General features: G+C 38.8%; 1 protein-coding gene across 4 annotated transcripts in view; it reads left to right on the top strand.

Annotated features, from left to right (window-relative positions):
• Window positions 1-27,730, top strand: part of LOC149948094 (band 3 anion transport protein-like) — a 61,092-nt gene that overhangs the window by 24,614 nt on the left and 8,748 nt on the right. Inside the window, exons 5-15 of one of the 4 annotated variants that reach the window (XM_090172919.1) lie at window positions 18,989-19,203; window positions 25,059-25,243; window positions 25,327-25,399; window positions 25,467-25,627; window positions 25,692-25,843; window positions 25,905-26,314; window positions 26,418-26,447; window positions 26,618-26,747; window positions 26,814-27,029; window positions 27,094-27,198; window positions 27,270-27,462. In XM_090172919.1, coding sequence (XP_090029045.1) covers window positions 18,989-19,203; window positions 25,059-25,243; window positions 25,327-25,399; window positions 25,467-25,627; window positions 25,692-25,843; window positions 25,905-26,314; window positions 26,418-26,447; window positions 26,618-26,747; window positions 26,814-27,029; window positions 27,094-27,198; window positions 27,270-27,462 — 1,870 coding nt within the window. The remainder of the gene's footprint in view (window positions 1-18,988; window positions 19,204-25,058; window positions 25,244-25,326; window positions 25,400-25,466; window positions 25,628-25,691; window positions 25,844-25,904; window positions 26,315-26,417; window positions 26,448-26,617; window positions 26,748-26,813; window positions 27,030-27,093; window positions 27,199-27,269; window positions 27,463-27,730) is intronic. The other 3 variants (XM_090172920.1, XM_090172922.1, XM_090172921.1) reach the window with 3 other exon arrangements.

Here is a 27,730-nt window from a genome sequence, read left to right as displayed (position 1 = left end):
ACGTCATGTAAATTGCCGATTTCGAAGCGCCATCTGTTTGAAAATTCCTGTCAAGCTAATGTTACCTTCTGGTTTGTCGCGAGACGATGGCCAACGACGAATGGCTTGTCGTTGTTACAATGGTCTGATGGGAAAGTCCCTGGTTTGGTATTTTACTAGCACCGAGCCCTTCCCGCCTTCCTATTTGGCTTCTTCCTCTTCAGCCCGCCACTCAGGCTGAATTAAAGGGCAACGCAAGTGACCATGCAGGGGGGTAAATTATCTTATAGATAAAAAGAACGACTGCGCATGCGCTATCTGCCATAGCCTTTCCCTCTGTAAAAAAAGCAGAACCATATTTGCCGAATTTATTTTGTATAAATGCGCCTCCATGCATTCTTTAGTCGCGAAAATGGCCGAGGAAAGTGAAGTCTCCGTGCTTACCAACAAATCGGATCCTAAACTTCTACAAAATAAATGTAATAAAAAAAGATAAATATTCTGTCGGGGTATAATGATAGGGAAATTGTTAAGGGAGACGGGATATAGGAGTGTGTGTGGTGTTGAATTTTCTTAATCCAATGTGAGGCTAGCGGCAGACATTTACCGCGTCCAAGGCCTAATGTTTCAACTTCCATTATTAAAAATATTCAATTCACAAATAATTTTATTCCAAAACATTGTTAAATCGAAAATATCAAAGTCCAACCCAGTTCTTTTCTCCATAATAAATAAATTAAGCTAGGCCTAAATTCCTGGGTTCGTTGATTGCGAGCTAACTCAGCGCAGAAAATCAAAAAATACGCGAATGAGAGCGAAATTGCGCTACACCAAGGAGAATAAGGCTTTCGCGCTGTATAAAATCATCCTTGGAAAACCTACTTACGGCTTGTTGAAGAAAACAAGGAGGATAGGAAGGGAGGCGAAGTAGGGTGGATCCTTGTAAGAAGTTTAGCGCGAACTCGGTGGGAAAATTTCGGAAAAATGGCGGCAACACGTAACGTAGCGGCCGCAATCTTGGCGCCATTTTTCCGAAATTTTCCCGCCGAGCGCGCTAAGCTTCTTACAAGGATGCTGGCGCGTTCATCCCTCCTACTTCGCCTCCCTTCCTATCCTCCTTGAAGAAAACATAGTTCCCCCCCTACATGACCACTTGCGTTGCCCTTTAAAGAGGGACAAATACTCCGGTCTAGAGAACCGGTAGATGTTTAAAGCGATCGCCATCGAAACTTTTGGTTTTTTTTTCGGTCGTAACGGTTGGGCTCTCGCTCACGCGTGTTAAACACTTCCAATCCGTTGGCTTCGCTTGAAGACTATTTGTATTAGCTTTTTTATTATTTTGTATTTAATAAGCGTAAAGAAGCTCATTTATCCTATACACATTTAATTCAAAATTTACCCTTTACCAATGGAGAAACGAACAAGGAGACATACAGAGGTGTTTCTCCCCGATTTTTGTCAATCTCGGGAGTTAAGTAGAAATTCATGTACCTTGAAAGCTCCTTAAGGTAAAGTTTCAATGGCCATTCGTTTTGCCATGCCAACCAAAAAACAACTCAAGTTTAAACTTTCTCCAAGAATTTATTTATTTACACTCAGGGAGAATGAATATGTCGAGATTATTTTTAGCGTTTCTCCAATTCCACCCGTTGGGCCCCCCGGTATGCTCCTCCGCTTTAATAAAATCAAATAATACTGCAATATCATTGGTTCGACGCGATTAACGCTGCTGCGAGGACGCAAAAAATAAGACCGCCTCCTTTTCCCCTCCCCGACCCCCTTAGCGTGACGGGGTTAGGGCCTCAACGTGTCCGTCGATAGTCTCGATATATTCATTATCCCTGAGTATAAATAAATACATTCTTGCTTTCTCTACGTAAAATAGCATGGCAAAATCACCGATTGTAACCCTTTGCCATTTTCGAAAAATTAAAAAATTAAAATTTTGGCAAAATCGATAAAAATTGGAAAAATCAATAACATTTCGGTAAAATCGTAAGGGTTTACAACGCGTGATTGCCCCATGCTATTTTACATAGAGCAAGTTTGAACTTGAGTTCTGAAAAACATTTTTGGTTGGTATGGCAAAACTAATGGCCATTGAAATTTTACCTTAAGGAGCTTTCAAAGGTACATGAAGGTCTACTCAACCCCCGAATATGAAAACAATCGGGAGAAGCACCTCGGGATGTCTCCTTGTAAGTAAATAGCGTTAATTACGGAAATCCCAATTTAGCAGAATGCTCACTAACAACCGCGTAAGAATAGGCGTCGAATTTCGATTAAATATTTCACGGAAATAGAACTGGCTGGCGCTTGACTTCTAATTTGATGACTGGCTCTCATTCTGAAAGTTAGATTCATCCGGATGCCGCGCCAACGAACAATGGATTTGCTTTTTTGAACCGAAGCCAAGAACCATAGAAACATAAATAGAAGAATTATCTCTGTGGCCAACCGAACCTTTTTTTTTGGCTTTTTGAGATTAAAAAAAAGAAGTGGGCGACGCGTGCCACACAGTCTAGGGTAGAGCGAACTTAGCGAAGGCTTTTAGGCCTTTGTGTCGATCCGCGAAGAGTCAAAATTATCGCCCGGATGATTTGCGGGCACCGCGATCTCTCTCTCACTCTCCAATTACTTCCCTGTCGCGAATCGGACATTAGTCGGGCGCGTGGTCGCTATTATTAAACCGCTTCCGATAGACGTCACTCTCGATGCGGACCGCGTTTATCACGGAACGCCGCGAGTTTAAAGGCTGATTTTCACTTGGGGGAAACAACCCCGTGACGCGAAAATATTTATTAGGCCTAACGGGGATTTTTTGCGTCGTCGCGGCGTTTTGTTCCTAATAGAAAGTAGCATTCAAACTCTTTCGTGGCACGCATTGTTAAGCGGCGCGATAAGGAACTCTCGTGTTAGAAGAACCCTGGTGTATGGAGTGTTATCTCGTCCTTTTCACATCAGGAAGCCTTTGCACGCAATTCATCGCGCTTTTTTATATTGTATGTCTAATGTCATGGTATAATGCGTTTGTTCGAACTAGGAGAGTACCCGGGGTGTTTATTGCCGATTTTGTTCAAAAGTCAGGCGTAATGTAGACCTATCTGAGATATGAAATTTCCCAAAAGGAGACGTTGCACTACCCATTCGATTTACCATGGCAACCGAAAATGTTTCTGACCACTTAAAACCAAAATAAGTGTTAAAATTTACCCCAAAAATGTTCCAATTTAACCAAACTTGATGAAACTTACTTACCTAAATGTGATCCAAATTACCCAATTCGTGATTTTCAAATTAAAAAATCGTAGGACGTACCCTGTGAAACCGAGAAAATCCCATGCTTTTTCAAATGGAGATTTTTTGTTTAAAGTGGTCAAAAAAAATTTCGGTTGCCATAACAAATCGAATGGGTAATGCAACGTCTCCTTTTGGGAAATTTCATATCTCGTATAGGTCTACATTACGCCCGACTTTTAACAAAATCGGCAATAAACACCTCGGGTACTGTCCTTGTAAGTGAAAGGTTGCTTTGCCGTAACAGCTGTGAAATTATATTAACGTTAATGTCGTGATTTTCGAAAACAGAGGCCAGGAAATATAGGGTAAAGTCAAGAAATTGGTCAATGTGCCAAAAGATTTAAATTTATCGTGAACGTTTATGAAAGTAATTCGCCTATAGGTCTGCGATAAATTCCGTTATTATTCCTTAAACCTAGGAGCAACAAACACAAGGATAACGCAGCTAGCCTTTAACATGCTAACGCAGTGTTGTGTACAAATTTCATTGGACGAGCCTTTTCGCTGAACGTTTTTCGGGCAGTGGGGGGAGACAGTTTCCGAATTTTCCCCTTCCGACGGCAGCAGGCGTTAAAGCGTCTAACCAATGAAAAATGTACCCAAGAAAGTGCACGACTTTTGACGGGTTGCTTTCTCCTTGTGTGTTTGTTGCTCCAAGCTTAAACGTTCTGTTCATTTTTAGTTCCATATCGAAATATGTAACTATTGGTTTCTTTGAATTGTGGTAGTGGTAGCAGTAGTAGTAGTAGTCGTCGTCGTCCTACTTTGCAACACCTTTCATGACTTCTTATCAGGGCTTCGTATCAACATATTTCATTTTAAAAATGCTTATAAGGCTACTCGCTACCTGCAGCGCCAAGATTCCTCTACTTAAACTATTAGTTACAATTTGGCAGAGCTTCTAATATTACCGCTCCTGAAGTTCCAATGTTTTTTTACGCACTCTAATAACTATTTCCCAGAACTACTAATCAATGTCGCTCGTTTTTAAGGATATTTATCTGGATCGTCTCTACCGTCCGTTCAAACACAATCCCGTAATTTTAAACGAATTAGGGGGGGATTTGGCACCCCTTCTTCGAATTTTCGCCGAACATTTACTAACTAACGCAGTCTGTGTAAGTGACTTAGCGAAATTGGCCGCAAAAATACTTAATTAAATTTATTTTTTCGGTGATGGTTTTGGGTACCAGGGCTCCCATCAGGTCCCTAAAATACCTAAAAGCCCCTACTTTTTTTCGAGGTCCCTAAACCACCTTAAAATTGGAATTTGGTACCTAAATTACCCTATTTCTAGTAAATTTGGTGAAAAGTACCATCGGCTTATAATATTGAACCAGAATTGTATCGATTCACGTTTAGAGCTTTAATTTACTACATTAGGTGGCGTCAAGAGCTCGGCTAAGTTGAAATACTCGGTAAAATTCATAATTAGCCTCAATGTCGTAAAGTTGAACTATATAAGTTTGAGTAAAGATTTGTGATAAAATATTTTTACAAATTAAAACTAAGTCAGTTTTAGAAATATCCTATTTTAAAGTCATTTTTGTAAAAATTAAAGTTTAAATAATTATCTAATTTTTTTATTAAAATAGTCCCTATTTGGTTCCTACTTTTAAAAATTTGGTTCCTATTTCCCCTTATTTCTAGCCTGAAAAATCTCCTATTTCCCTATATTTTTTCCAGATTTTGGTGGGAGCCCTGGGGTACCTATAGATCACCTGCGAACATATCACACTAAACAGTGCCGTTGCCATAAATAAATGCACATTTTTTGGCTCTTAAATATGAAGGACTGTACCTTCTCGCGAGTTAATTGCGTTGTTATAGGGTGTTGTAACTTGTCACTACCGTATGTCCAAAACCAGGTATCTCAAAAAATTCGATTTGAGTAAAAAATTTCAATTAAAAGCGTTCTTTGGGCCCTTGGTTTATCAGCGACCACTGAGACGACAAATACGACCTATACGTCCATTAATGTGGTATGAAACTCTCAGAGACGCGATTCCCGTTTGGGCCCAATGGGGCCCTTAAATTTAATGAAGTTATTTCTTGGAAACCGTCGATTCATGAGGTATAAAATTTTATCTCGATAGCGATGCCCATTGGGGCCCTTGGAGTCCCATACATTTGGCCGATGTGGAACTAATATTACGGCTGGGCTGACTTGTTAAGCCTCACCCCTCTAGTTAGAGGGATTGAGGCTGTTATTTTCACTCTTGACGTTGTCGGTGCTGGTGGTCGTAAATACACCGCGGCGCTGGCTCCAAAAGGGACACCGCGAAAAGTCGATTGCTCATCAACGGCACTCAAGAAAAATTTAATTGATACGGCGTTTTATCGTTATTAGTTTTCTCCATCTATCTATACCAGTGCCGAACCTTTGTTGTTGATCAAAGGGGGTTTTTTCGCCCCGCGAATAAAGTTCGGACGTAAAAGTACCCGCGAAACGGCCAATTTATTTGTCAGCGACCACTGAGGTGGCAAAAATGAACGATACGCCCATGAATGGGGTATGAAAAACTCTCTCAGGCGTGATACCCGTTGGACCATCATGGGCCGTAACTTTGGGCCCTAGATTTCTCAGCGACCACCGAGGCCACAATTACGATAATAAAGGGCAGGGGGAGGCTACTATTATGGCCTCAGTTGGCCTGTGCCATCTTGTTAAAGTTGTGATTGCAATAAGTTTTTCGTTAAAACATAAACTGATACATGGAAAATATAGAAGAGGAATAATAACTCTGCCAATTTATCGTCTAGGTATAATTTAGGCCTATTAATTAAATATTATGATTAAGAAAAGTATTGAAATATATATTAAGCGGTAGTCGAGGGGTCGAACACTTGCCTGTTGTGTACGGGATTTTGTATTTTTTTAAAATCCAGGATATTTTATTGTGGATTTGTCATACAAAGTCTATGGGAGCGAAATTCTTGGATTTTGAATTTCGTGAATTTTTTTCCAAATGTTGTACGGGATTTGGCCAAATGTCCGACCCCTCGGCGGTAGTACCATAGAAACCCCTAGCTTTAGAACTTCTAGATGAAGTGGTGTACCGATAGGGAGACATAAGGGCAATTTGAACCGGTCGACCGACTACGTAATTTTTCCGAGGAAAAACGCCTACTTACGTGGCGTAGTCTATCGGTAAATAGAAACGCTTGGAATGTAATTTCCTTTTCTGCAAGTTCTACAAAACCTAAGAAGTATTTCGTTAAACTACCTAAGATGGCGCCACAATAAATAATGGGTGCCGTACTGTCAATAAAATAACGCTATTTTACTCAGACGATATCTACTATCGGAAAATAGAAACGCTTGGAATGTAATTTCCTTTTCTGCAAATTCTACAAAACCTAAGAAGTATTTCGTTAAACTACCTAAGATGGCGCCACAATAAATAATGGGTGCCGTACTGTCAATAAAATAACGCTATTTTACTCAGACGATATCTACTATCGGAAAATAGAAACGCTTGGAATGTAATTTCCTTTTCTCCAAGTTCTACAAAACCTAAGAAGTATTTCGTTAAACTAACTAAGATGGCGCCACAATAAATAATGGGTGCCGTACTGTCATTAGTGTAACGAATAATATATTCAGCTGATAGGAATTTCACCTCTACTCCTACTCGTCAGCTGCTGCGCTGTGCTAAAACCACGACAGACTGAAATGGCACTTTATTGGGAGCGCATGGTAATCAATTGGAAATTGATACACACGTACCGTGAACAATACTATAAAATAGTGAAAAACATTTTTACCAAATTCTTATTGGTTCGGTTTTTATAAACAAATTAAACAATCGGTACTATGTTAGTATTAGATTTGAAGGCGATTTCAAAAGTTACGTCTTAAGATACACCGCATCTCGACAACTCATCGCAAAAAAATGGAAAAAAGGCTTCTAACTCTAAAGGTGGTAAAGTTACAAATTTTTCTGGAATGATATCAGTCTCTTCGTGTTAACAGGGTGGATAATTCGGCAAGTCTGAACGATGTGGTACTATTCTAATAACTTTCGTTATAACAGTTCAAGATTTGGAGAATTGAGTGGAAACCGACATCTAACCCCAGCACCACTATTGACGGCTTTTAAAATTCATTTTGCGCGTGAAAATAACTCTACATGTTATGGTCAAAAAAGCACGCAAAGAAGGATGTGTGCCCAAGACATTTTTCTGTAGTGTTGCGCGCTAAAACGTCATTTCAAAATCCGTCAATTTTCTCTAGTTTCATTTATTAAAAAAACGCCGAAAAATTATATGTCGGTCTATATCCAGATTCTTAAGTTTTACTGTACGAAGAATCATCATTCCTGAAAAATTGGTAACTTTAACCCCCTTTACCACCGCAGTTTTTTACATTTTATTTTGGCGATGAGTTGTCGAGATGCATGTAAAAGCGTAAGATTTTAAATCATCGTAAATCTCATACTAACACAATCGCGGTACCAAATGGTTAAATTGCTTGTAACAACCGAACCGATCGCAATTTTGTAAAAATTTTTACTTTTTTATAGTAGAGTTGATTTTATATAAAAAAGGGGTCTTGCCCAACTTGTTAAAATGTTGCTCTTACGTCACAAGACCCAGATTTATTATAGCGTTTTCCATTTGTCTGCTCTCGAGCACTGTAGATGGCTCTGATCAACATTTTATGTTCCATTAGCGTGCTCGGATCTGCTCCGATCAATTTTCGCGTGTTCCATTTCCTGCTCTCGGGTGCTCCGAGATCGCCCAAAGCCGATCTTCCTATTTCAACAGATCAACGGATCGAGATCGGAGCAAATTTTCGCGTGTTCCTTTTAGATTTTTTGGCCAAATGGCAGACCGAGACGCGAAAATTCAAATTACTAGCAGACGAAAAACAACAAAGCGCGGGAATATGTTCATGGAATGTTCCATTTGCGGTTTTACTCTTGTGGATTGGGGCGAGATCTATGACGTCAGAGACAGATTCAGAGCGAATCTTGAGCAATCAAATGGAAAATGCTATTAGTGTTCTTCGCACGGGCGATTTGCACGCGCGCTAGAAAAAGCTATCCTCCTCGCGACTGTAGCGCGCGCTCATAGTCTTGTAAAAATCATAGACATAATAAAGAAATAGACACAAGATTATAGTGTGACATAATAATAAAAAAAAAATTCTACGGGCGGTTAATACGAAAGTTTTGATAAGGGAAACCTTTAGTTATATATAAAGATTTTAAATAAGAATGAATAATTATCTAAATAATATTATAATTTAATCCTACTTATGGAATGAAACATTTTCCGGTATTTTTTTCTTGTTGAAAAGTTAATTTTCAGTAGAAAACACCTTTACTACTTCTTTTTAAACAAAAAAAAACACAAAAACTTGGGTATTTAATTATAAAACATGTTACCTAAGTCATAAACGTAGTACGTGCTACCCGTTTTTCAAATTCACCGCTCAAGTTTTTGCGTCTGATTTTAAACCCGATAAATATTCTTAAGCGTTAGGTGGCGCTTTACACGTAGTACCGCAGGAATACGTAACAACTGCCGGTTGTCTGCTAGTTATCGCTCCCGTATATTTTTGGCAAATCAAACTCCGCGTAAGGCGTCTATTTATTTATATTGTCTATGTGATGTAAGAGCAACATTTAAACAAGAAGGCCACGTTACTTGTTTGAAAATTAAATTAGTCTAGTTTTAAACCACCTTGCATATTATTAAAAATATTATTTACGCGCCACGCTCGTGTTCGAAGAATAAACGCGTTGTTTTTGACGCCAGGTGTTTATTTAGAGACGGCCACCAACAATTTACACAAAATGAACGCGGTAAAAGAGGTGGGGAGGGAGAGGCTACTAAATGTTATTTTAAGTTGTAGTCGCAATTCATTCTTGTTTTTATCATTTCTAATTGCATGATTAGCTTATTAGCGATAAACATTTAGTTTTGAATGAAAGTGAATAATTTGAAGGTTCATAGGGTTCATAAAAGTATTGGCAAACCAATTTCCCTGATATTCCACTGATATTTCCCTAATTTTTTCAGGTTCAAGGGCACTTAATGCTTTAAGATATCCTCAATAAAACAATAATAAAAGTGTCACAAATTGAGAATGAACATGATTGTTAGCAAATTAGTTTTACTTAAGTTTCATCTCATTATGTAACGAATACTTACCTAGTGTACCGCTCTCGTTTGTCATTGCTAATTAGCCTAATTTAACCAATATTTTCACGAAGTGTTATATTCATTTCATTATTAAGATTTAACTAATAGTCAAATCTTTATAAAAACTTCGGGCAAAACTTTCTATAGGAATTTCTCGATTATTGAATCTCCTGATGTTTCCAGGTTTTCCAAGTCGGTAAGAACGCTGTATTATAATTGTTTGTTGCGTAATTTGTTCCTCTTACGAAGGGAGGGGTACATTTTGTGAACGCCTTCATATCGGTATAATTTTTTTTTAATAATTTGAGAGACATCCACTTGGTGGAACTCTTTAAGAGTAAAAAAACGGTCAATTTTTTTGGTTTTTCCTAATTTACCCTTCTTACTCAGTGCTAGGAACAGCATCCCAGGAAAAGAAAATACAACCTAATTTATTTTATTAATCCAGTTTCCGAATTTAAATGAGCTGCCCGTCTTCGAAAATCAATTTTCCCCTCTGAATGTTTTCATTTTGAGAAAAAACTTTTGGACAAACTTTTAAAGAAAGAAAAGGATTTTTTTAGAAAGATATTAATTTTTTTAGTTTAATTTATCTCGCCATAAAATAAAGTTACTTAATATCTTGGCGATATTTTCGTCAGAATTACAAATATCGAGGTTTTTTGCGAACCGTAACGGTGTCGTAAAAAATATACGAAACTAATTTGGGTTAATAGTTATTTTTCTTGGTTAGTGTGGCACTTTTAGGTTAAGCCGGCCAAATGTTTGGAAAATAGAAACGATCTATTTTTGCTTTCTCGTTTCAAATCCGCCGAGAGTAGTTAACGCCCAAACGGCATTTGCTTTTATCTCTCTGCCGAATCGAGCTGTTAATCTCCGCGAAACCCATCAATCTTCCTAAACCGTGATCTGTATTATCCAAGATTAAACGTGATTATTGTTTTATTTCATTGGCCACCAAGACTGATAAAGTTAATTATTTTCGGCGCTTTCAAAAATAAGCGTTGATGCGCGGGACCGCTCTTGACCAAACCACGTTCGTCTATTTTCACTTTCTTGAAAAACTGCAACCATTCGATTTGTTCTACTTATTTCGGGAGATTAAAAACTTATTTAAAGGATATATAGCTTGTAGTATTCCTGTCCAGCTTCTGTATCTTAGCTCATCATATTTTTAAAATTAAAGTAATTCTATCAGATAATATTGCACCTATTTTACACTATACTATGCACCACTTTTTTAAAATTGGCACCACAACGGTTTTGGAGATATTTAAATTTGAAACTCGGAGAGCCAATGAAGTTAATGTTTGCTCACCAATTACTCCGAGCTAAGTTAATGAAGCGATTTCTGTCGCCTCCCCAAATTAAGGGTTCCAATATCAGCCGCTCTCTCTCAACGGGGAGATACGTGGGGACAGGGGTGAGGACACCCGTGGCGGAAGTATTCCGACCACCCGTTGGGGGATCGGTGGTCCTCCTCAAACGACCATCCACAAACTCTGCCTCCCAGACGTTTGGGATTACAGGAGTACGCCACTACTCCCGGCATGACTTGGATCTTCCGTAACGAATGCCTTTTAGGCTATATTCCGCTCAAAGGGAGTATAACCGTAGCAGGGAAGGTCAAGTTTCGGTAATTACTCACGTGTAGCGCGACAGTCTTAAGAAAATCCTGCTGCGAGCGTTTATCTCCCAAAGATCTTAAACTAAGGTAACGAGATATTTTTACACACATCCCAGTAGAATGAATCTACTACGTTCTAGACCCGGGGTTTTCAACCCGTGTACCCCAGGGTTTCGCGAGATGGCTCCAAGGGTACCGCGGAAACATTTCAAGAAATATATAAAAAGGTTAAAAACCCAAATTTATACTATAGCCTATTCTACTTTATATTTGTGTTGTTTTGATTAATAAATTGATAATCCTGCAGTTTTGTTTATAAATAATTATAAATAATAATTTATTTTATAATAAATAAAAAATCATATAGAAATCTGAGGCGGTTTGGTTTTCCCCGGGAAATTATTTCATTCCAAAAATTTCAGGTGTTCCGCGGATTTGGTGTTTCGGATAGCGAAGGGTTCCGTCACTGTCAGCGTTGCCAGATCGAAAATCTGAAATTATCGTACTTAGGCCAAAAAATTATCGATTTTCCTGGAAAATTATCGTACATTTCTTTTTGGCGATAAATTTTAATTCATACATAAATGCGTTGAATTTAGATGATTTTTTAAAGCACTACAGGAGTTTTATTTCAGGGAAATAAACAAAATGTCTATTATCATTATTAACTGAACTTAATATGTTTAAAAATGTTTAAAAAAATGCGGTAATAGCTAGGAGTAATAAACTCACACTCTGGACTACGCGTACAGAAAATGTATATCATTCATTTTTAAGTAGAAAAGTTATATAAACTAATAATAAAATATAAATCGTTCGTAGGTTTTTAAAAAAAATATAAAGATTATCGTACATTATAGTACGTTGAGGCAGAATTATCGAAATAATGGTACGATATCGTACGCCATGAAAATTATAGTACGCCCTAAAAATTTTGATTAAATTATCGCACTGTGCGATAATTATCGTACGTCTGGCAACGCTGGTCACTGTTCTAGACTATCGCGCCGCGAGTGAGTATTTACGAAAGCTTGACCTTCACTTCTCGGGATATATTCCCTTTAAGTTTGGCACCTTCATAATTTTTGTGTTTTTCTAAAAACAAAGGCTTTAAATAGAGAAAATATGATCCCGCGAAATTTCAAGGGTTCCCGTACGTGGGAGCGGTCTTTTCGAGGAGAGGCCGGAAAGTTGATGAGGCAACATTTCGATGTTTTGAAACTAGATTATGTAAAGGCTCTCCCCCCCCCCCCCCCTCCGCCCTTACAACGACCGTTTTCTAGGTTCAACGTCAAATTCCATTATTTTTTTGGCGAAAATGAAAAACGGGTAGAGCCGAATTTAACTCGAACAAACCGGTTTTCAATAAATTTCTTCTTAATTGGTTATGTACGCTTCGGAAAGCTAGTTTTTCACCGCGAGAAATATTCCACCGCTCTACCAAATGTTTATTTTGCTTTCGTAAAAATATTAATACTCACATCGGAAGTATCAATGCTGCTCGTGTAATTTGCTTGAAACCTTTACCTTCTCTTTGGAAGATAAAATAGTGCGGGGTTAACTACTTTATCTTGTGACTGGCCGAAATTAGTATACCCAGAAAAGAGGGGTTATAAAATAAGTAAATATTCGTACGCGGTGTAATTCGTACATTTTACGTCGTTAGTTAGAAATACTGTAAATGTTCTTAAATTTCGGGATAAAATCGCCATTATTGAAAACTGCGAAAATGCGCGCCTTGTGTTAAATAGGGATGCACCGATATTGGTACAGCCGATATTTCGGCGATTCGTGGCCGATATATCGGCGGTAATATCAGACGATATTAACAAAGTTATCTATCATAACAGTAGTGTATATGATAAAATCATTGTAAAAGACGGTTCATTGCACTGTCATACCATTTTATTGTAATTTTTAATTTAAAAAAGTTAAGAGCATATCCGAATGTTTTTTTCATTTTACGTGATACATATTTTCTATCACAAATCGAATATCGTTGTTTTGTATTGGTTTACACTCGTCTAAAAAAAGGTATGATCTAGCTTCTGAAGTCTGGCGTCCGTGGCGCGGCCAATCAAATAAAATATTATCATTAGTTCGTTAATCGAGAATTTTCTTATTTTTAAATGTTTTTCTAATATGTCGGTATATTGGCCGATACCGACATTAGAAAAATAGTAATCAGCTAGGCTAATACCCTTAGGCCTAAGTCCTTTAATTCAGGTGGCCGGGTTACAATGCGTTGGAGGGTGATGGCAAGCCACGCGAGCCAACAGCTCCCTACACTCACTAATACCTTTAACCTCAACTAGTTTTAGTGGAACCAAAGAGCTCGGGGAAAACACCTTAAACCAGTGGGGAGATAACTTGCAGACTGAACGTAGAAGGAGTTGTTACGAGTTTTCATCCCAAGCTGGGATCGAACCCGGCTCCTCTTGTTGCAAGGCGAAAGTGCTAACCACTCCGCCACCCCACTATATATCGGTGCATCCCTAATTTTTAAGGGAATCGTTAATACTGAACCAAGTTTTTTTTAGTTAAAACAATTAGTTAAATTAAGTAAAAACAGATTTAAAAAATATTAATTTGTTCCGCCCCCGTTATGACATCATACGGGTAAAAATATCATTGGCTGATAGATAATTTTGAATGTTTCGGAGGATTTGGTTTACATCCTACAATGGCCTCCATGTCCGTGCTTTCCGCCTTTTTAGATTTCAATTATGCTCGGCGAGTGGTGACAAATTTCGACTATTATTTAGGTCTACAATGACTGATTTTAATTAAAAATTGGTTGTAATTTTAAAATGTAACGAGTTCATAGATATCGGTAACTTACATTTTAAAGCAGCATTCTGTTGATGCCTTTTTACCGTAAAAAAGTAATTTCGTAAAGCAGATGGCGCCAGGTCTTCAATGGTTTACGTTTCATAAAATGCTAAATCAGTATGAAAATTTTAAATAGGAAGATGCAGCGACCGAATGAACTATGAGTACGATCATAAGTAATATAATAACAATAAATATGGCAATTAGTAAAATTTTTCACCGAACTGATTTTCAGAGCTATTGCGCAATCAAACTTTAATTCTCAGCGCAGAGTCCCCTAGCGTCCAAATATGCCCGAGGGGAAATACACTACTACAAAGGACGATAATATACTACTCAGTTTGGTTGAGAGTCCAAATCTGAGCTTGGCGAGATTATCATTTCCGAGAAAAGGTTCAGTCAGAAAATGAGCTTTAAAACAATAGGAAGTATTATGTACTTATCGTATTATGCAACTTTTGTTACGATGTAATTAGTTTCTTCATCAGTATTTCATCTACAAATCTGAAGAGCGATAATTTTATGTTGATTTTGTATGTATCCTGTTCTCTAGATACTTCTCTCGTAAAAACGATATACTTAAAGGGGAACGGCCAAACTTTAACCAGTTAGATAGCCCTATAGCCCATTAAAAACTGAAATTCATTTCGAAAACCGCATCAAAAAATATTGAGTGGTTAATTTTTAATTAAATAAAGAAATTTCGGGAAATCGAAAAGCGCGCGTCCGCCGCGACACCTGGTGAAAAGTCGGTGAGACAGAAAAACAACGTAAAGGCGCGCGCTGCTGAAGACGCGAAAAATTTGTTTTGCACGCGCGGCGCGTTCCAGTGATAAGAGACCTTAAGCCTAACTTGCGCGATTTTAAAAGTTAGGATAGTTCGCAAATCACTCATATGGGGTTTGGGGCGCTGGCGGCAGCCCCTAAGATGGCGGCGAAAATTCAAACCCAAACACCTGGCGTTATTTTTCGCTTCAACTTTTTGGGCCAAAAGCTATTTTTTCAAGACAAAAAAAGGTACGTGTTAGTATATTGAACGTCTTGTTAATCTTTTGATACGGAAATAAGGCCATATTTGGAAAAGCTTGGCCGTTCCCCTTTAATTGAAAGGGTTAGACTTACTGTTTCTAATAAATATGAATATTTGCGATTCAAGGAGTTGAGCCAAAATTTAACGCTCTTGGAACAATGACTAACAAGCTATAAATAATAATACTAAAATAAAAAATAGCGCGTCTTCAACTTGTGTCGTAACGCGTCCTAAGTTTTTGTAACTAGGTGTCATTAGTTAAGTCGGTTCGGAATATTTTAAAAGGAGCTTGTGTCCCCTAAACCCGCTTCATTAAAATATAACGTTAAAAAGTGGTATAGCCTAGATAATTTTGAAAAATCAATTTGTTAAATAAATACATTATTCATTTTGACGTGGGAAAAATTTTCAAATTGTTTTTCAACTCCACCCTAATTACTAAGCCGTCAGGAGCGAATTAATTTCTACAATTACTTTCTAACTGCAGCCGTTAGTGAACAATGCGGAGGTATGTAAAATAATCTAAACCATTCGTTCAACGGTTTGATAAATAATAATATTAATTTTCTCCGCTATACTAATTATACTCCCCCCCCCCCGAAACGTATTAGAAACACCTGAACACTAAAATATAAAAACGGGTATTACAAAATAATCTGACCTACACACGTTCGCCCACCATATCATTTAAATTCTACTCAAAATTTTATGATTTGAAAAAATATTTCATAAGTTTAATTTTTTCGCACCTCTAATTTTATACGTAAAAACCTGTCTCGTTTACCCCGGGCCAGCCACTGTTGAGTAATGTTATTATACATTTTGCTGTTAAGGGTACTTACATATATATGGCTTTATGGTTACGTTACTATTCACCCAACAGCGTAATAATATCGCGTTACAACGCTGTGAGTCATCGTTTTTGGCTGCCGGCTAGTAAATAATCCTCGATAAAACGTTCAACTTAGATTTTCTTGTTTTGGAATTTCGTTCGGTGTTTGAACCTTCAAATTATCTCTTTTTGTTTTCGCAAATGGCGTTATCACAACTGATTTTAAAGGGAATATAACCTGCAAAGCAATCTTTACGGAAGACCCCTTCAAATTATCAAATTTTCCTGTACAGGGGCGCCAAACATTTCTAAAGCCAAAGGCAAGAGCGGCTAGAGCCGCAAACGTTGGTGTTCCACATCAAATACCTGAGGTTATATTCCCTTTAAAGTTAGAAATTCTGAATTCCAACAGAATATGAATCCTTAAAGGGAATATAACCTGCAAAGCTATCTTTATGGAAGACCCCTTCAATTTTTCAAATGTCCCTGTACAGTGGCGCCAAACATTTTTAAAGCCAAAGGCAAGAGCGGCCAGAGCTGCAAGCGTTGGTGTTCCACACCAAATACCTGAGGTTATATTCCCTTTAAATTTATACAAGCTCTTACGAAGCAGTGAAAACATTGGTCACTCCTACCTATTACCAAGAATGTATTTAGATAAACAGAGAATGAGTGAGCAGCACCCAATTCGCGTCTTGATTCCCGGGTGTCATGAAAATGGAAGCTTTAATTGCGGTCACATATTCTCTATTAACCTGAATGCATTCTTGTTATTACTCACAAGGAGCCAACCCGAAGTGTAACCCACCGATTTTGTTTAAACTCGGGGAATTGGTACACCTTCATGTAACTTGAAAAGTCCTAAAGGGAATTTATTCAATGGGCAACAGTTTTGCCATGGCAACGAGAAAGGTTTTTGACAACCAAAAATTTAAATTTGCCCATTGAAAATAACATGGGATTCTGACCGATTCCTAGCCCCCCCCCCCCCCCCCCCGTGAAAAATTTGAACAAATTTCGAAATTTCGAAATTGCCAAAAATAGAACAAATAGATAAAAATTTAAAAAAAACATCAAAATTGATCAACTTTTGATCAATTTGAGGTTTAATTTAATATTTTGAGTTGTCAAAAACATTTTTGGTTGCCATGGCAAAACGGTTGCCCATTGAATAAATTCCCTTTAGGATTTTTCAAGTTACAAGAAGGTCTACCAATCCCCAGAGTTTGAACCAAATCGGTGGGTTCCACTTCGGGATGTCTCCTTGTAATGTAAAACTAATAACCAATTGACTTGACCCAATAAACATGTATTTATTTATACCTAAGGATATTGACCATACGCTGGTCGAATTTCTTCCCGGCATGACAGGGGGCGGAGGAACAACGTTACCGGCTCTCGTTTCAATCGTATAAGCTTGAGGGATTCAATGAAATACCGGTATTATTTAAGTTTTTTAGGGAGGTGGATTTTGACCAACGCCTATGGACGCTTCAATAAAAGATACTCGGTTTTTACTCCCCCCTCTAAATTCATCTGGGAAGGAACTATTTCCGGTCGGTCGGTTAAACGGTTAAAATGGCTAGCCAAAAAGTCACATAGAAGCCAATTGGAGACGCGTTTTTGCCCTCATGAGAATTTTGCGTCAGATAAGAAATGCGTCGGCTCACATACGAATGTTAATTTTCGATAATATATTTTAAGGTAAAATATATAATGTTACTAAAACTAAGTATAAGAAGATAATATTATTATTATTATCATCCTCTTATGGTATAAATAATTAAAATTATACGGAATATTTTTATATTACCGGGCAATTTTAAGGCTTCTCGTGGAGCAAAGATAATTTAAACTCGTACCCTAGATTCGAAATCACTCTCTCGCGCGTTGCCGATAGCGTTTACCCACTTCCCGCCGGAACTCAGAAAAAAATCGCTCCATGGTTTACGCCTTACCGCAACCGATGGAGCCCGATTTTTCTGAGGTCACGTGCCGGAAAAGGGTAAGCACTTCGTAACAAAACCGTCAATTGGAAAGCTCTCAGTATTCGAATCTAGGGTACGAGTTTAAATTATCTTTGCATGGAGGCAGAGTTAATTCATTTCGTATAAAATTATCTTTCGGAAAAAGATGAAAACTAATTCCTTTACAACTAAACGTAATACTTTTGCAGTATGGTATGCAACAAGTGTTTCCTTTTAACCAGGTAAATTTTTTGGAATGTTAAGGCTTAGCAAAAAACCGATGTTATGTTCGAGAAAAGTTTCCAGCTTTCTAATATTTCAACAAGCACTATATAAATAGTAACTTATGAGTCCTGGCTGTCGGAAATATTACTTCTTGGAAATTTCTGGGAAGATGTTTTATTTTAGCGCCTATTAGGCCTTTCTATAAGTAACATTGGCCTTCTTGTTTAGATGTATCGGGCGCGTCACTCGTGACGTAGAAGTGACGTTTCACTATGCTAGCCAATAGACGCTAGCATAAACTCTATCTCTTATTCAACTTGGTTTAAAAGTTCCACGCGCATCTTGATATTTTAGCGTAAACGGGCTCGAGTGATTTCGCGCGTGCTCCCTGAAAAAAAAATGCGCGAGCCTTTTACGCGAAAATATTAAAGAGCGCGTGGAACATTTTAACAAGGCCGGGAGTAGTGGCTCACTCCTGTAATCCCAGGCGTCCGGGAGGCAGAGTTTGTGGATGGCCGTGTGAGGACGACCACCAATCCCCCAACGGGTGGTCGGAATACTTCCGCCACGGGTGTCCCCACCCCTGTCCCCACGTATCCCTCCGTTGGCGTGGCCGTTACACATATCTCGCCCTGATTACTCAGATGGTGTCTTCGCCGGGCTCGCGGTCTTCTCTGACTCAATCAGCCCTTTCTTCTTTGAATAAAAAAAAACATTTTAACAAGTTGAACAAGACACGAATTCGACGAGTCGTCTTTTTTATTAAGATCTAACCTTCAAAACTGAACTGAACTCCCACGTATCTCGTGACGAAAGCGATACATTAAAACAAGTTCGGCAAGCGTAATGACTTTGTAGAAAGGCTTATTCCATTTTTCGTAAAATTCTTAACCGCTTTGTATGGCGGTTTGATATTAACCAAACATTCTGTCGTTTAAATATACCAAGTAAAAATTTCAGACAGAGATTACAACGGCAGACCGATTTCACCCAAATTTGGGGCTCATCGCTACTGTTAAATTTCCGTTCCGATTTCCGTTCAGGTTCCGTCGTCCACCAAAGGCGAAAGGAAGAAGTTCCGCATCGGAGGCAGCGTGGCGTCCATCGACGTGACGAGTCCCCTGCTGGAGCAGAAGAGAAAAACCTCCGTCGACTCTTCCAAACCGGGCTCCTCCATCAGCTTATTGGACCGACCGCTTCGTCCGTCCCTCAAGAAACCCAGCAGCCTTCCAACCACCAAACTCAACGACCAAGCCAGGTAACGCGATTCCCACCCGAGCCAACCTAGTGTCGGATAACTTTCGGAGATCGAAAGAATATATTTAGCTATCTCAAATCAATCGCTCGGCGCAATCCCTAGATTCGTCGCTGCACCAATCTAAACGCGATATTGAAACTTATTGAAGATATTATAGAGGGTCAAAGCGTCGAAAACCCTGTTAGTCGTGACCTAGACGACGCACAGTGGGACAAACTGAGCCCAAACCTGGTCAAAATTAATATCTCAAAAACCGTTTCTTGTACTAATTTCAAATTTTTGTGACACTTAACACGTGTTGGGGGACAATTAAAAATGATAACATCGATGACCTTGAACCAAGTCGTCAAGGTCATTTAAAAATCATCTCGAGAATCGTTAGATTTAGAAACTTCGTTCCAATTAGAAAGTTGTTCCTCATCATATTTCATGTCTACATAATGTTGGTTCGAATTAATTTGATCAATTGAAAGTCGAAAAACAAGTTGGTCATCAAGTAAGTTTCTAAATCTAATGGTACTCGAGATAATTTTTCAATGACCTTGAAGAAACGGTTCAAGGTCATCGATGTTATTATTTTTAACTGTCCCCCAACACGTGTTAAGGGCCACAAACATTTAAATTAGCACAGGCAACGGTTTTGATGTTATCGCCATGGATCATTTTTAAATTGGACACCCTTTTTAATTTCATATATCTTTTGAAAATCTGTACAAAAAATAGAAAATAGGCAAATATTGGCAAAATTTTTAATCGATATTGTGAGAAATAATGAACATTCATGAACTTAAATCAAAAATTTAACTTAATCTACCTGAATTCATAACTAAAAGTCACATTAATTCTAAAAGGAATATATTAGTTTAAGACCTTTACCGTCGTTTTCCAGAATTCACACTATTTGAATTACCCGGCTTTGTATAATAGTTTCATAACTCGAAAATATCGATATCTACTTGGTATTGATATTTCCAAAACTAAAGTCTACAAAAAATATCTTTACCTTTTAAATCAAGCCTGAATGTATACCAAAAACTATGCCAAAACTCCTACTTAAAATTTCTAAAAAAAATTCTACTACTTCTAAGGAGCCTGGTGGAGAATAAAATTTTGCAGTCAAAAATCAAACACCGGTAAAGTGTGCGGTGGTTTATAAACAAATATTATAAATTAAAATAAAATTCATACGTGCGATTTATTGTTTTGACTTTTGGCCAGGTTTGGGCTCAGTTTGGCCCAAACTGTGCGACGTCATGTTTACTTGAGCACCTTCCAAATCCAAACAAAATAAAAGACTTCCCGTTTCTTCGCTATAGCGCTTAAAACTCTTTTTCGAATTTACTTTTAAACGAAGAAGAATATTTGTTGATCCGTTTCGTCCTTTTCCGATTCTTAACAACGCGTTTTTCACTTTTTTGTTTAAGAAAGTTTCCCTCGTTTTTGGCAATTGGAAACGCTTCTGTTTATGGCTGTTTTTTTCGAGCGAAACGCTCTTTGTCCAAAAGCCATTTCGCGCGGACCCCTCCGGCTAAGACGCGGAATGAAAAGGACCATTACCCAAGAAGTAAATTGTCCTTTGTAAAGTTTGTTGAGAAGACCTTGACCTTTGCCACTTAATGGTGACTCCTTAACCGTTCAAAGAGAATCTTCCCGAAACGGCGAAAACAACTACTAACGTGATGTACCCCGTGAGCGGGAAATTTCGCTCAAGATGACGTAAAGGATTGCGTAGATTTCCACTCCGTGGAGATAATGGAGAAACGGATAAACAACCAATATTTATTTTAAGAATATTTTCATTTACTTCCGCTATCGCGCTGTATTTGCCCGTATTATACTTAAGTAATACGATACCACTTCAAAACCCGACAAATTTTACGTAATCTACCGGTTTACCGTAATATTTCTCAATTTCGGAAGAGGTGTGGCGATGTATTGGTGTCGAAATAAGGTGTAGTTATACCCCTACAATATCTGACCCGTTATATTTTTGTCTGCGGTGATTTTAATATACAAGTACTCGGAAACTCCAAGTTTGTTCGGGCCAGTTGAGAAATATAACGCGTGAACTACTTTGTCGTAATAGAAATCATTGGGTTTCGTAAAAATTGAATTGAAGAACCCGCCCAGAGAGCACGGCACCTATTATCATTTACTATGAGGTGTGTTAATAACTTCAACCTTCGACGATTTGGTTTGAGTCTATTTGATCGAACGGGTCCCATTTGATCGAATTGCATTTGATCGAATGGCCTTTGATCGAACGAAATTTGATTGAAAGCTACTTTAGGGTAAAACTACTAGTTTTTGGGAGTAAATCGAAAAGGCAACATCTAGTCAGAATGAGATACAGTAGACTCTATGAATAATAATTATTTCTTTAAACTGTACTAAAGAAAAATAACCATAGTACTTCTCCATAATAAGAAACTAAAACAAACAACAGAAATATGCATATTCAAATTTAATAAATTAATTAATTTGTTTACAATTTAATTTTTAGCAATAGAAGGGCCGTGAACGTGGTCAGACCCCTCGTATACAACGGTGCATACGCGCCTACGGCGCGCGTACATCAACCTAACCTAACCTGACCCTATTTATATATATCAAAAACAACGGGCCGTTATCGTCGATGTCATAAAAAACTCCATCATATAGTGTATAAAGTAAAAATCTCTTCATCTTTGTGGCTTAATACAGTTAAAGCAATTAATTATTCCATCATTATTCCTTCTGCACTTAAGCAATGAATTATTCCATCACTATTCCTTCTGAACTTCATATTGACATTCGGTAAAATAAAAACATACCAACTGGTACTATAAATACTTTTGAATTCGATCAAATAGTATTCGATCATTTGAAGGTTCGATCTTATGAAACAAATGACAAATGGGATTCGATCAAATGGGATTTCGATCAATTGCAACGTATAATGATCGACTGTCGATCACAAATTTTTCGATCAAATGGACCAACACCGACGATTTATCAAAAATTAGGGAGATTTCATTAATTGAAAACATTTTTTTTTGGCTGGTAACTCTTCTTCCCTGCCTTTAATAGGAGAACTAATTTCGGTGTCTGGTAGCGAAATAAGTAAATGAACGCCAATTGTTGAAATAAACCCGAAAACTGAGAAGCATTTTCCTCAAAGCTTTCATCCAGTCCGAGGGGTGGGACATGTACCAAAATGCCGTACACTTTGTCTAAAATCGCAAAATCTTTTAACTCTCTCTATGGTAAATTAACATTGAAATCCCAAAATCACTTCAAAACGTAATGATAAAATCGCCAAAATCTCTACGAAATCCCGAAATCCCGTACAATATAATGGCAAGTGTCCGACCCCTCGATCCAATCCTTCCCTTACTCACGAAATATTCAAAATGGGTTTGTGGGTTGTAGATTAGGAAATCGAATCGCCAGGTGGCAATAGTAAATCTTTGTCTTCGCTGTCTCGCAGCGCGGGAACTTTGGGATTGAAGAAAGAACTTCTTTTCATTTGCGTCTGGTAGCGCCGTTTTTTTCCCCTCGACCAAACCACCTTTAATAGCGAGTTCCTTCCACCGATCTCGGTACCATATACACGTTACGCGATAGCATAAGTGCATAATATTGTTACATAAGTTTGACACTTCACATGCAAAAGTTTTACTGAGAGCTATTCACAAAACAGACAGCATTACGGACTTCGTCACCGTTTTTCGTCCGCTTGCAATTAGCGTCACATACATGTATAACCCATAGATATGAGAAATGCATATAAAGGTCTAGATAAATTTCGGGACGTCTAAGCCTAACATAAAATACGGAATTGACACCTAGCAGACACCGAGGAAGGCACGTGACCAAGAGCGCGAGCTCTCTTAGCATTTTAGTACTAAGTGCTTGACCTTTCCGCAGGTCGTAATCTTTAGACACCATCTGTTGGTGACTTTTAGTATAATTTTTAAGCAGGAGACAATGGCTCTCGCGACGATAGCACGAGCTTTCTTACCGATAGATAGCGCCTTATAAGGATAGCCTGCAGAAATTACGCGTTTCTGCTAGCTGTCACCTCCGTATCCACTCCCTTTTAAATATTTTATCTAGACCTTTATATACGTTTCCTATATCTATGGTATAACCTTTGACAGCGCCTCGCTATAGGGGGAGATTTTCTTCTTGTGATGACGTCACTCCGTTACTAGCTCTCAGTAAAATATTCCCCAAAGTGACAAACTTATGAAGCAATATTATAGACTTATGGTGAGACGTATTAGACTCGTCCTTCTCATTTTGGTAAATTGCATTGTCCTTCGACACGTAGCGTGTTTGGACGCGAAACATTTCCACTTATTCCTGACTGGCAGCGCCGCCGTCTTCATTGATTTTCTATTGGATTGAATAAAACGCAAATGGATTGATAAAAAATGCGAAACGCCCTTTAGAGATGTGCGAGTAAATCGAACTTGTCGTGTTTGCATTATTAGGACGAACAAACAAACGTTCCTCAAACAGGAGGTGAATTTAATAAATGTAATTTTTCAAAGAAGTTTACCAAACGGGATCTGCCCTTGGTTAGACGAACCTGCACTCGACGCTAAATGGGAGTTGTTTAGTGGATCACTCCGCCGTAGATTCCAGATACGCGCTCGCGTACTCTATTGAGAAAATATTTTATTCGTTTCTATGTGGTGCAAAATTTATAGAAAGTCATTGATTGAATAATGATAATAAAACATTCCCCTATGTTATTGATTTTTAGTTGATTAGTTTCATTATGGTGGGTCAATGAATTTGGGAGTCTTGCCACAGAAGCTAGGGGTTATTGGCGCTAATAAACACAGATTGTAGCTCGTGTAAGAAGACGATATTTTTATAATTAGTTAAGTTAGTTAGTTCTAAGAGTGTAAAGCCAAAACTAAAAGCGTGTCAGTAGAACTAGAATCGCGAGATTCGTTTTGCGAAAAGAACCTCTAAAAATTGAACTGCGTAGCGTGAGAATTTACGAAGAATTCTCTTTTCCCAGTTCTTCATGTTTTTTCAATTTCTTATTTTCATTTTGGAATTCTCCATATATATATTTATATATATGTATATACTGTATTTAGGAATTCCGAGTTTGTTGAACGGTAGATGCTGAGAGTGCGTTCTGAAAACGGCTTTTCAAATACATCGCTTAAAGGTTTTTTTCCCAGTTCCCAGTTATCCGTCATCTATCGGCCGTGAAATAGTGGTTGTATTCGTCTCGTCTGTCTTGTTTAAGCGTGTAGACGTAGCAGTTTTGTGGGTTTACGGCTTGTAAAGAAAGCCTTAGAGATTTTATAACGGTCATCTCCGGTAAGCCGATTTAAATGTGGATGGGGCTCCCGTTTTTCGCGAGAATGTTTTCGAGTATCGAACGAACCAGTCAAAAGTCATTCGCCAATAATGTGATACAACTCCTCTAAACCGAAAATCATGATTCTCAATACCGACGAATAATTTTTGTACTTTCTCATTTTCAATCATTTATATAAAGCTGTAAAAGCTTTGCGCGAAAAAAAATTATATTCTTTCTAGCGAATGATCGCGAATCGTTTTACGAGAAAAACGACTTTCTTGAGCAAAGGGCGAAAAATTTAATCCATTTCGTTTTGAAAGTCATCGGCTAACGAAGGAAATTTTTTTTTCTGTGTTTAATTTAATTTAAATTAAAACTCAAAGAAGTAATTAGAAGTTACGCTTTCCTCAAATTGGTATTGTAGTTTTCGTAAAGGATTTTTTCGTTGAACTTGTTTAAAATTCGGATATCGTTGATTCCTGTCAATGGAAAAGCTTTTATTTCCATAAAAAGGCTGACCTGACAATCTGAAATTCTCGCGTAGATCGCACGATGGTTTGGCGAACGAGACTATCTTGGAAACTCCTTTACTTTCGAATGTTTCCGGCAAAGGGGCGGAAGTCGTGGCGTTGGCGGAACCGTTGATGTCCGAACGAGCCGGCGCTCATATTCCGGAACCTTTGGTGCCAGGATCTGACGCCGCCAAGGCCAAGGTCAAATTTCAGTTAGGTAGGTGGCTAATCGATTACCGGCGCGCTTAAACCGCGAGATCACCCGATAAGGGCTGCCGTAATGTAAATAAAACATTGCAGGTGCCGAAGCGGGAGACGAAGAAGAGAAAGATGAAGAAGGCAACAAGAAATATCATCAATGTCACAAAGAACGGTAGGAACGCGCGCTTAAAGAAGTTTTCTTTTACGAAGTTGTAAACATTGTTTTATATATTTATCAGCCACGAACCTCACAGCCGGCATCATCACCATCACCACCACAAGCGCCACCCCAGAAGACAGAGACTCGGTTCTGACGTCGAAACGGACAATTACTTGTTGCGAGCCGTTGAACCCGAAGAAGCCGAAATGCTACAGACGGCCGATTTGGAAGATATTGCCAGTAAGTCCGATAGTGATGTCCAATTTTCATCTCTTTCAATTTTCTTCTCACCTCACGCAATCAGGTCGCCGCTTCGAAGACCCCAAAGGTATCCGTCGTCATAAGATTCAAGCCAAAAGTTCCGTTTCTTCCTTCATTCACCTGAGTAGGAAAGATGGAAGCGACCCCAGCAAGGGACCCCTCGTCAAGAAGCTCTTCGATCACAAACCTCACGAGGTACGTTTTGTTTGACTTTTTATCGCGTCCTTAAACCCCTTCTGACGTTTTTTTTCAAAAGATTTTTGTAGAATTGGACGAATTGCTTCCGGGTGAAGCCGGCGACGATCTGGAATGGAGGGAAACTGCCAGATGGATTAAATACGAAGAAAACGTGCAAGAAGGCACCGAAAGATGGGGTAAACCGCACGTGGCGTCTCTCTCCTTTCACAGCCTGCTGTCGCTGAGAAAGTGCCTGGAACAGGGGACCGTTCTGTTAGACTTGGAAGAGAAGGACATTGCTGGAATAGCGTACAAAGTGGTGGAGAACATGGTGATCACTGACCAGCTGCACCCGGACAACAGGGGCGCCGTCATGAGAGCCCTACTTCTGCGGCACAGACACGTCCACGAGCGCTCATTCGCGCAGTTCGCCATGAGAAGGAACAACTCGGGCTACGGAAGTTTAAATTTGCTCTCTCACGACAAAAAGTTAGTGCTCGAAGGTGTTTATCCACGTACATCTTTTTCAATTTAGGGCGCTTGTTTCCTACTTACATTCTTAACCGAAAATTGTTTGGTAACTCTGTTACAGCCTTCCTTTAAATAATTGGAAAGTTGAAAAGTAATTAATCCTAGTTTTGTTTCTCTAGTCTAGTCTGGTTGTCGAAAGAACGCTAGCTTTAAATTGAATGGCCTTCTTACGCGCTTCGTAGGCGACGTGCTTTTTTCTCTCCTCACTAATCGTCTTTGTGGTTACTAAAGTGTTAATGGATTGCCACGCATGCGTTTTAGGTCACCCAAACTGATTCCAGCCAATGGTAGTTTCCCAGGAGTGGAAAAAAACGGCCGTTTATCCGTGGACAACAATTCTAAGCTCGTCCCGGAAATCAAAATAACGATGGATGACTCCGGAAGGCGTCCGGTGAGTAGACGGGTCTGGTGTAGCTGTCTAACCACTAACCTCGCGATTCGATCTTACGCCGCATAGTCCCTTTCAATCCTTCCTCAGAGTCAGGACATGGAAAAGATTTTCCGAAACTCGTCGACGGACGACCTTCCCCATATGGACACTAACATTCTTCGGAGGATTCCAGAGGGCGCGGAAGCTACAACCGTACTCGTCGGAGCTCTGGACTTTCTGGAACAACCCACAATCGCCTTTGTGAGACTGGCCGAAGGACTTACGATGCCCAATTTAATGGAGGTAACTACCTCCGTCTCGACTTTCTACTCGAAGCGTGTCCTGAACTCGAACTAACGCGTTGCAGGTATCAATTCCAGTTCGTTTCCTTTTCGTTCTTCTCGGACCGATCGACACCGATTTGGATTACCACGAAATTGGTCGTTCGATTTCCACTCTCATGGCAAACTCGGTAAGTTACCGAATACGAGGAAAATGCTCAAAACTTTCTCCGACATTCTTCTCCCTTTTCAATTATTGAAGTATTTCCACGACGTCGCCTACAAAGCCGAAGATAGGAAAGACCTTTTGAGAGCGATAAATGAGTTTCTCGATGACAGTCTCGTTCTTCCGCCCGGGGACTGGGAGAGACAGTCGTTGCTGCCGATCCACGACATTCGCCGGAAGAGCATGGAGATCAGGAACAGGAAGAGGCGAGAAGAAATTAAAGCTAAAGGTACTTTGATATATGCCATATCTATCATCCGTCGTTAATAGATTTGGAGTGAGAGTAGTCTAAAAACGGCTTTCTAGTTAGAGTAGAACATCTTCGATTTCCTAATTACACCCTAAAACTATATATCAAAAATTCATATTTTCCAAAATAAATTTAGTGATTCTTAGTGGACTTGTTAAAGGGAATATAACCTCCAAGGTTTTCTTTACAAAAGTGCCCAACAGTTTAGGGATTACCGTCGCAACAAACGAATAAGCAACGCCGAGAA

This window comes from Leiobunum rupestre, chromosome 4, assembly GCF_980474605.1.
Source record: "Leiobunum rupestre chromosome 4, qqLeiRupe1.1.hap1, whole genome shotgun sequence".
NCBI lineage: Eukaryota > Metazoa > Arthropoda > Arachnida > Opiliones > Sclerosomatidae > Leiobunum > Leiobunum rupestre.
Note: the sequence above shows the minus strand (reverse complement) of the source record. Positions and strands in the feature narration are given on the sequence as shown.